Here is an 11,120-nt window from a genome sequence, read left to right as displayed (position 1 = left end):
ATAAACCAGTTTTATTAAGTAAGGACTTGTGTCGCTAAAGTTTCGTCGGACCGAAGTTACGGAAAGTCAACTAACAAACGGAGACGTAACAATATGTTTATTATTCAATAAGGACTAAGTAAACTTCAAGTAAGTAAACTAAGTAAACTTATTCTTCAACTAAGTAAACTATTCATGATAATAAACTATGGACTAGTCAAAAACAAAATGTACACTTTGAAAAATTCTATTTGCAAGTGTAGGTGCAAATTAAATAGAAAAATTCAATAAAATAAATATCTTAAAAAAGAACTAGTGCTTTTTTCTAGATCTAATTCTAAATCAACTCAGCTAGATCTTTGGTTCTTGAACCTTGAAAACACAGGTAAAATAAACTGGTTAAAACATACCTCCTTCATGTGTTCTACAATACACAGGACCACTAAAAACACCATTTCCAATTCTAGTGTATGCTGCCACTTGAATGCTATAATTTGTAAACATTTCCAATCCAACAAGATTTATGAATAAATCTTCAATTTCAACTTTGTGACTTTCTAAATTCTCTGAAAAAATATTTCATATGTCAATCACATAAACAATTAAAATAAGAACCACATATGAATTTGCTAAATAGTTTTAAGCATGTTCTACTAAATAACACACAAATAGAACATAAACAGCCCAAAATAATTATTCTACATAGCTTAACAAAATGCAATTTGCATTAGTGTAGAATAAAAGTAACACAGTTTTGTATTATAATTTCTGTATTACAATTACGTAAAGTACCTACAGCAAACATACACACACTGATATTAAACATATTACATATTAAACGTGCCTTTTTTAGAACATGACCTGAAACTAAGTGAAAAATTTGGATGCTACATTATTTTATGTGAAACAATAAATTCAGTGCATATGATGTTGAACAATTTTAGTTGTCTTACAACATTGGTTCATCTTATTTCAATATGTACATTAAACAAAAAGAAGTATCTAATAAAATTATTAACATATTTAGCCAATTTATGTATAATTCCATTAAAATGCATGTAAAGCTATTACACCAACATTAAGAGTGCATATATATTATTCAGTACTGGAATAGCACATACTCAGGTAAATGGGCCCCATCTTCTTTCAATATATATGTAAATCTCATAATATCTTATCTTTTCCTTCGTTACTGATCTTACATGGACTTTCAGTGAGAAGAGGATATAACAGCATTTTGATTTCACAATGTGTGTGTGTTGCACACTATTGCTATTGAACCCTCTCTTTCAAGTCATAACATAATATTGAGGTGAAAGTTTTGTTTGCAGTGGCATGACACAATGTATGAAGATAAAATACTAGAATACAATATGGCCAATAAAGAAAGGCATAATTAGAATCACCAATCTTAAAAAATAAATGAGAAGCCAAATCTCTCATACAATTTACCACTTGTCACAAAGATATATTGGTTTCAGAAGATTATACCCCTCATCAGTAACCTCAGGCAAGGGCAAGTTTAAAGAAAAAGACTAGGCTTCATAATACTAGTGGAATGTATACTATATGTACATTATTAGTCTTATTGTATCACTCCAGCTATTACATCAACAGTCAATACTTATTTTAAGTACACCCTCAAAAGTTTAATTTCATCTTAAATAAATGCAGATCTGTTGTTTCCAAAATTTATTTAGTATTTCATGATGCAGTTAAAATACATATACTCAAATATATAAACAAAAGTGATTTGACCAACTATACACCAATCCTAATTAAGAGCTGGCCAATTCAGCCCACAATATTCTAAGAATGTTGTAATTTATAAAAGTATATTTAGGTTAAGCAATTACAAATACTACTGTTATGATATGTTACATCCTGACTATGATTTGTATAGAAATGAAATACACACTTTAATATGTCAATCACATACATATATACAAGGTGGGGCAAAAGTGGCTATATAGTTTTTCCACATGCAACATGGAATTTCTAAAAGATAAAATAATTAGATTGGTTTCAATCGTCTCTGTAATATTTTTTTAGTAACTTTTGCCCCACCTATATAGTAATATTAGTAATAATAATATTACTTATACTTGTGAATGACAATTTGTGTGTTACAGTGCTTTCTTAGCATTAATTACCTGCCCATTTAATGATCGGCCTGTAAATGACACGGAATCCAACTAAAACTCCATTAATTGATTTTACAGGGGGAGTTCTCCATTCTACATGTAAAGTCTGAGAAGACAATGTAGAACATGTAACACTATGTGGAGGTTGGTCTGGAACTAGAAGTATTTAGATCCATATGAGATATATAAATATTCATTTGAAACAATATATCATAACTTATAAGAACTTGTAAGTGAAAGTGAAGAAGAATGTAATAATATGTCAATTACACCATATCTGCTATATCCAGGGTTAACAAGACCTTTTGCCCGATATAGGGCTCATCAGTCTGGCCGAGATACAACAGACGCAGTAGTGGTTGAAATGTTATTTATAACATTGATTATTTGAACAACAACTGTTTTAATGTGAAATAGATTAAGTTCTTGAGCTGTTATTTACACCAATTTTATTAGTCATTACTCATCATAATTCATTTAACAATTAAAAATCACTGGGTTATAAAATCTTAATAATGTATGTAGCTTCTTCACCTAAGATATTCATTAGTTCAAAAAATATAACACTTGTTTCCTGTCCAAAAAACACACTTCAGTAGAGTAAATAGGATTTTATTTACAAATTTGTAGAAAACTTTACCCATCCAGAGTGTAAAAATACCTTTAAAATCTGGCAATACAGCTGTGAATGAAAATATGAACTTGAGGAAAACAATTTTCTTTTACTAAAGTATCAACAAAATTGTATGCCAGTTCAAAAGTGTATACTTAGCATTTTAAATCTTCTACTATAAGGATTAATACATAAAACTATAAAACTAAAAAAAGAGAGATAAAAGGGTTAATCATCAGAAAGTTCAGGACTACAAATTAGGTTAGAATGCTTAGAAAGGAAATATGTGCATGCATTGTTAATAAAATGTTTACAAGGTTTGTATATTATAGGAACAGTAACTAGAGTGGAAGAAAAAGTAGTGCACTATGACAATAATTTAAATAAGTCACTATCACAACCAGTTACTTACACACCATACATTATTAATATTGGCCTTTTTTATATATATGAAATTGATTTACAAGGTTTGTATATTATAGGAACAGTAACTAGAGTGGAAGAAAAAGTAATGCACTATGACAATAATTTAAATAAGTCACTATCACAACCAGTTACTTACACACCATACATTATTAATATTGGCCTTTTTTATATATATGAAATTCATTTGGAACGAATCAATAAAAAAGACGTATCAGTATCGGGAATTCTTAATTCATCTTAGCATCTTGTTTGAGTTCACCTGATACTATTGTTATATGTTACAACAAATGAAATAAATAATCAATTTAGCACATGAACACTAATCTCAAATTCTAATTATCAAGAAAAAAAATTACCATCTTCTTCAGTTAATACTGAAACTTCATCTGATCGAGGGCCTGCCCCCATAGAATTGTATGCTTGAACAAGAACACTGTATCTTGTAAACTTCTGTAGTTTAGACAATATACAATCTGTTGTACCTTCTGAGTGAACCTCAAGGTTTTTGTAGTGGTACAATTCTGTGGAATTATGCACTTTGTATCCAATGTAGTATCCCTTAATTTTACCATTCTGAACATTCTTAGGAGGAGGCTAGATGCAGCAGAATGAAAAATATACAAATTTTAAAATTTTTAAGGTTAAATTAACAATATTTATGAAATATGGTTTTACTGTACCTTATTGAAAATTCCTTCATAAGCCTTAAGAATTATGAAGTCTTGGAGTACTTATATCTTCTTTTAAGTACAATTTTAGGCATTATGTTAACTTTTAAAGTTTCCTAATGACTGCTCCTGCCATCTGTCTGGTTTTTAAACATCTTCTTTTCTTGAAAAATGCATCTTCCACACAATCAATCAGGAGTAACCATTCTTTAGTGCATTCTCTCTTAAGACCACAATGTATTGTTCTATACAGAACCCTTGCAGCCTGATGGAGGACTCAGCACAGAGCCTCAAACATTTCTAAACCAGTCAGAAGATAAGAGCAGTTCATGAAAACTAACTATCCAACTTAAAATACTGTTAATATGCATGCCTGTTCATACTGAAACAGAATATATAAATATGAACTACAACTGGAAACTTTTGGATATCTTGGAAACTATAAATCTATTTTCACTAAACAGTTTATACTTTATAAATGCATGGTTCAAAAGCCCTCATGATTTACAGACTCCAATGTACAGATTGAATTCCTAGCTCCATTATCCCCAATTACTTAAATAGCTACCCCAAACGAAGGTCTGTATATCAAAACAAACCCCATTAGGACACCTGCTTGTGATATGCAAGTATGTAGCCATTTGGTCCCACTATCTTGTTAGTGGGAGTATAAACACTGTTTCAAACATGGCACTCCCAGGATCCCAAGGTGATCAGAAACACAAACCTGATTCAGGATTCAGCAACCATGAAAACCTACTCCTAGCTCCTTCTCATGCCTGGGTGACTGTAAGGGTATATCTTACCCCCCTTCATAGGGGGAGGGGGGCTATGCTATGGAGATAAAGACAACTCTCAATCTGCATGTAAAATTAGCATCATGACGGCATATACTCAAAATCTTATTTTAAAATTCTTTATTATAATAATAATTCAGTTTTGAATGTCTCTTATACTAGCCTGAAATTCTAAGTCTAATGACTCAAAAACCAAAAATGATGTTCTTTAATATTGGTAGTTTCAAGGTTGTAACATTGTGACTGTGAAACACCTGTTAAAACATAGATGTTTTCTGTACCTACATCAATATAAAGGCACTTATGCAAACCATTATTAATTATTTTATTTTAGTTTTTTTACTGTCCTTCATGTCAGGATTCCGCTTGTTATTTAACAAAAGATTTAGAAAAAAAAAGACCAGTTATAAAAAAAATGTCCAGTGATGAATGAATATTGTGACAAGTAGTGACCTACCTCCCAGGATACTTTAACAGATGATGCATTAAGTGCTTTGGCTTTGACTAATGTTGGTGGTCCACCAGGTACTAAAATAAATATTAACATTATAAGTAAGAAATAATAAAGTAAAAAGTGCAGTGTTATATGATAAACATAAGCAGGAACTAAATAATAATGTTTACATCACAGGAAGAGATATTACCTCACCAATAAGTTTCAGTATTATATTTGTTTGTTCAAAATGTTTTGTGCATATCTACATAAGTATCATTTGCTTATATTTGTCCCTAAGTTTGAACCAATAGATTAAGAGAAAACACAGTTGCTAGTAAACAGCACTTACTACCAACTCTTGGAATGCTCTTGTCTGATCAATTAATGGGATTTGACTGTCACTCATGTAGCGCATCTATGGCTATACAGTGCAGATGATACTTCTGCAGCAATGGGACATGACCTTGACTTCTTGTACTTATAGTTCAGTTAGTTAATCAACTTGATCATAATCTGTCTTATACTTCTTGTCATACTTCAGAGATGAATAGCAATAATGTACTATATATATATAAATCTATGCATATCTGTGCATGCAGGTGTTCTTTTTCAATCATAAATGCCACCCAGTGGCACAGCGGTATGTCTGCAGACATAAATGCTAGAAACTAGATTTCAATACCTGTGGTGAGCAGAGAACAGATAGTTCATTGTGTGGCTTTGTGCTTAACTACAAACAACAACAACCAAGCATAAATTTTAAATATAATGTTTTCACTGCTTCAGCTACATACTAATGACATCATGACAAGACCAGTCAAAAACTATTAGGCATTTTTGAGATAAATAAATTGATTTGTTTTTGAAGTTAAGCACAAAGCTACACAAAGGGCTATCTGTGCTCTGCCCACCACGGGTATCGAAACTCGGTTTCTAGTGTTGTAAGTCCACAGACATACCACTGTGCCACTGGGGGCCTAAATAAATTGAACTTGGTTTGGTTGTTGTTAAGCGCAAAGCTACACAATGGGCTATCAGTGCTATGCCTAAAACAAGTATCAAAACTGTATTTTTAGCACTGTAAGCCTGCAGACATACCAGTAAGCAACTAGGGGCTAAAAAAAGGCTGGAAATAAAATTATTGGATACTGTATATCACATTTAATAGCGCATATGTACACACTAAAGGTCAAATTGTTCCTGTATGTTCACCAATCTGGTTTATTCACACTAGTGTAAAATCAAACAGGTAGCATTTAAAATCACCCTAATGTGTATGCTTGATCAATTTTCAGAAAAAGTGAGTGACATACTTAAGTCAAGAAATCATACACAAGAAACAGATAAATATAATAATGATGGCTTTTCTTTACAAAACATCTAATGAAAATATTGTATTTTCTGTTACAAAACAACCTGAATAATTAGCATAGTATTTTGAAAAATTCAAGTTTAATGTTAAGTATCATTTTAGTTGGTTATTACCTATTCTTGTTAATTATTATTTTAGTTGGTAACAATTATTGTTCTTAAGTATTATTCTAGTTGGGTAACACCTATTCCTGTTAAGTATTATTTTTAGTTTGATAGCACATGTGCTTGTTAAGTTGGGTTGCACCTCTTCTTGTGTACAACTATTCTACGTTATTGTTTTATTTTGTGTCTTTCACATTTCATAGCCTAATTCTACATAGTTCAATAATAAATACTAAAAGACTGCTATTTAATTCCCATAGTCATGAACAACTACAGATATACGAAAATTCTCACATCCTGCTTTATCCAAATTAGGTGTTATATAGAACATAATAATAATGGAATACAAGAAATGCTACAATTTGTTTGGGCAACGTATCACATTATTGTTACATTGTCAATGGAAGTCATCATCTGCTATTCATGTTTATACATTTTATGAAAATCTGGCCTATTAATGTGAAGCATGAAAAGTGCTGGAAACTCTGATAAATTATCTGAATTGTTATGTCATTAATCATAATTTTAATCAATAAATGTTATTCACAACTGAAAGATGAATCTGGATTTTGTGCTTTATTATTATGAAATTGAGAACACAATTAATTACAATGACAGACCTAAATCACAAATAAGCTAACAGGGATATAAGAACATGTACAACTAAACAAAAGAAGCAACCATTCTTGGAAAATGAATACTGTTAAAAATATTTACAACTACACAATAGAATGTTACACAAAATTAAAAAGTCATTAGGTAAAGACAGATACTATCAAAATATAAGTGCATTATCCAAATTGATACAGATTAATCTTTCACAGAATTCTTTTTTTATTTCTGAAAATAGTGGTGTAAATAGCAAATTCTATTTTTATTTTGTTATAGTTTTGTTTATTTATTATTCCTTCTATTATTAGTTTAGCTATGAATGTTAGCATTTTCTTAAATCGAAAATGTATTTCCAATAATACTTACCTCTTCTCACACTACAGTTATTACTCAACTGTTAGGCTTTGCCCATCTAAACAATGGTCTGAGTTTTTGTTGCTTGCTCCAGTCTTATATTCCCCACTCAATTGCTCTTGTTGATATCTATTTCGTGACACTCTCCACCTACATCAATGTGCCCTCTATTGTGGTACTGTATATAAGCACCTCCTTCAGATAATATTGTCACTTTTTCAAGACTGACCCAATTTACAGTCTCTAACACTGGCTCTTAATGGGGAGGAAGGGCAGGAGAGTGTAAGAAGAGGTAAGTATTATTGTAAATACATTTTCGATTTAAGAAATGGCTAACTACCAAAACATACTTACCTCTTCTCACACTACAGCTAGAATCCCACATTGATAAGGTAGAGGGACTAGTAAGGGCATTATCCATACAGAATACGTTTGCATAGATCATGAGTGTGCCAAAAGAAATAGAAGATTAGCACCCTAGTGGGGGAACCACACTACATCCAGAACAGGTATGCTCTTCACCTGGAACCTAAATCATAAACTGCAGATAGAATTTGATGTGATCCGTCATTACCATTGGCCAGGCCCCAACCAGGTATCCAAGGTCCCACTGTTCAAATGTGGAATTATAGGGCCATGGCCCCTAAATCCACCATTGGTGGCTAGAGCTTTTGGACCACAATATATACATACACATTGATGAGTGGATCCCAACCTGTAGCTATAAAGTGATGCATTCTGAACCCCTAGAAACAAGACGAGAAGGTAAGCAACACTGAAGTGGACAAACCCTCTCCTCAACCTGAAGAATGATGGGATACTGTATGCTGTACACAACCTGAGGAAAAATAACTCATCTGTTCTGGAATTATGAACACTCATTCTCACTCCCCAACCATGTGGGCAAGGTAAATTTCACTTGCCCCCAGAATTAAGGGGAGGACCACTCTGCATTTGGAATTACAAGGAGACAACAGACCCTCTTCCATGAACAATGTATTGAACCAATATTGATCAAAAAAAGGGCCATGCTCAACCCAACCAGATAGCTAAGTGTTAAATCTGACCCTGTATTATGAGTAGGCTCCTGCAGAGGATGGTGCCACTCATACCGACACCTGGGGAAAAAATATCCAAGGTCCTGGATAGGAAGGCCCCCAACTTCACCCTCTTCTCCAAAAGTGGAGGAAAGTCACTTAAACACTCTGGAGGAATAACCTCTGTCCACCACCCCAGTGTCTGGAAACTGGCAGTCTCCCTCTAGGTGGTCTTATGGAACACCTCATTTCTACAGAGCTTGTTGCAACCTAGATAAAGTATATTGTGCTTGTGGTTACTAGTGCAGATTTGGTTTGATAAAAGCACAGCTGACTGGGCAACACTCACCACAAAGTGGAATCCTGTGAAAAAGAGGTAAGGGGTCCTGGAAAAGAAAGAAGAGATGAGATTAATAATGAAAATTCCCCTCTTTATAATCTAGCAGATGTGATTAATATAGCTACAGGAGGTAGTCAAAAAAACCTCAGAAGAAGATACTGCCAGATCATACAAATAATGTGAAATAAAAGTATTGGGGGAAGTTCACATACCAGCCTGCAAAATGTCCTCCAGCAGTCAATTCAATCATGCCACTAAGAACATGGAAATGTGACTCGCCTCCAAAGAGAGCCAAGAATAAGTAATATGAATCAATATTCATACACACCCTATCAAGGTAACCAGGGATAAATCCCAGGAAACTGAAGGGTCACAATGATTAAAAAACCGTTTTCTAGCACCTATAAAAGCTTTAGTGCTGGCAGTGTTACACTTCAAGACCTTCACTGGGCATAACAAATGATTGGGATCTGATTGGTCATAGAGGTGAGAAATAAAGGTCAAGTGGATCCTAGAAAATTGTGATGTATTCAGGTTGACCAGAGACTCCATTCTGGAACCTCACATTTCCAGGAGCGGGTCTATTCTCTGAGAGTTTAAATATGCTTCTGCCTGGCAGTGGTAGGCTAAAGCATGTTCTGACAAACGCGGTGGACAAGGAATAACTATCTTTTCATGTAACGGAACAGTAAACCCATCTGTATGAACTGCAATATCAGGGGATGGAAGGAGAACTAAGTATTGCCCTCAGACCTTTCCACCACCAAGGAAGACTCAGACTCAAAAGCAACTGAGAAAAGACCCAAAACATCACACACTCGATTTATCAACTGAAGAAAAGGCCAAATTAGCCTCATGAGGAAAGAAAGGCACTGGAAAAAGCAAATCTAAATTCTATCCAAAATGGCCAGGATCACCCACAAGTGCAGCCTCAGAGGCCCCCAAAGAAACATCACCAGACCGATTGTGTGTCTCCATCTCACTATGGATAAGGTCACAGACACCCTCAAACGAGAGCAACTCCCCACCAATTCTTCAGCAATTTAAGATATCAGAGGTCAGATAGGAGAGACCTGATTTGCCTCCATGCCAAATACATTAATCTGGGAATTCCTGCTGAATATAAATGAAAAGATTTTTTTTGTACAAAAATCAAATAGATAACATGAAGAATTTTCATGTATCTCCAACAGTCATACTACAGAGAAAACTGTTAATGAACGCTTTGTCGAGAAAAAGCAACACTATTATCTGAAGGAGGTGCTTATATACAGGATCAGGATAGAGGTTGCATTGATGTAGGTGGAGAGTGTCACAAGAGGGAAATTTAGTGGGGAATAAAAGACTGGAGCAAGCAAGAAAAAAATCAGACCAATGCTCAGATGGGCAAAGGAAATGAAATCCTAACAGTTGAGTAATAGCTGTAGTGCGAGAGGAGATAATTATGTTTTGGAATTTTATTTACATTAAAGTGTTAACTCACCTTCTAGCTAATCACGTTGATTTTGAATAAGTATGTGTGTATTATGAAACTGACACCAGCTTCCCCTAGCAGTGACACACAGCTATTATTAGTGTTGTGAGCGATTATGTAAAGTTATGGTAATAGCTAGTCACATGAGGGGTAATTATGTGGGCTAACAACTAAAAAAAGCCCTGCCATGAGCTTCAGTGAGTAATTTCATGATATATAGCTAAAATGTATTATTGCTGATTATTATTCAATATTGTTATTGATCTTGTAGTATTGTTATTTTAGAATCAGGTATTTTCTTCTTCTGGTTCTTTTCCCCGATTCCTTTATTTATTGAAATAATTATTAACATTAACATTTATGTTGTATTGTTCATTAACATTACTATCAAGTCCTAGCCAGGTACTTATTTAAATGTGTTTTTGATAAGTGATAAACTTTATATTCCAATTGTTTGAAAGTTTCGTTTTTTTATTTGACCTTGGTTGTAGGAGCTGTTTGTTTTAGTCTGTTACATTGGTATTAATTTGGGTACAATATTCAAATTTGTTTTTCTTTAAAAACAGTATAACATAGCATGTTTTTATTTTAATATTAATAAAATATACTGTATGGTATTTTTGTTCAAAGTCTTACTTTTTCATCCAGCTTATAACTTTTATAATGTAATTTTAATTTGCATAATATACTATACACAATGTAACAAAGTTATGAATTATAAAACTAAAACTAAAGTTGAATCAAAAAACTAGGTGTGCTAGCTT

At 33.2% G+C, this 11,120-nt stretch overlaps 1 protein-coding gene across 2 annotated transcripts in view; it reads right to left on the bottom strand.

Moving 5' to 3' along the window:
• Positions 1 to 11,120, bottom strand: part of LOC106458792 (Down syndrome cell adhesion molecule-like protein Dscam2) — a 172,640-nt gene that overhangs the window by 33,108 nt on the left and 128,412 nt on the right. For both annotated transcript variants that reach the window (XR_002610440.1, XM_022385131.1), the window contains exons 17-20: positions 5,085 to 5,155; positions 3,519 to 3,756; positions 2,133 to 2,279; positions 390 to 545 (exon numbers count right to left, since the gene is read on the bottom strand). Coding sequence is in view for 1 of the 2 variants with exons in the window: in XM_022385131.1 (XP_022240839.1) it covers positions 390 to 545; positions 2,133 to 2,279; positions 3,519 to 3,756; positions 5,085 to 5,155 (612 nt within the window). In the remaining variant the exon portion in view is untranslated. The remainder of the gene's footprint in view (positions 1 to 389; positions 546 to 2,132; positions 2,280 to 3,518; positions 3,757 to 5,084; positions 5,156 to 11,120) is intronic.

This window comes from Limulus polyphemus, unplaced genomic scaffold, assembly GCF_000517525.1.
Source record: "Limulus polyphemus unplaced genomic scaffold, Limulus_polyphemus-2.1.2 Scaffold516, whole genome shotgun sequence".
Taxonomy (NCBI): Eukaryota; Metazoa; Arthropoda; class Merostomata; order Xiphosura; family Limulidae; genus Limulus; species Limulus polyphemus.
This window is presented reverse-complemented; position numbering and strand designations above follow the sequence as displayed.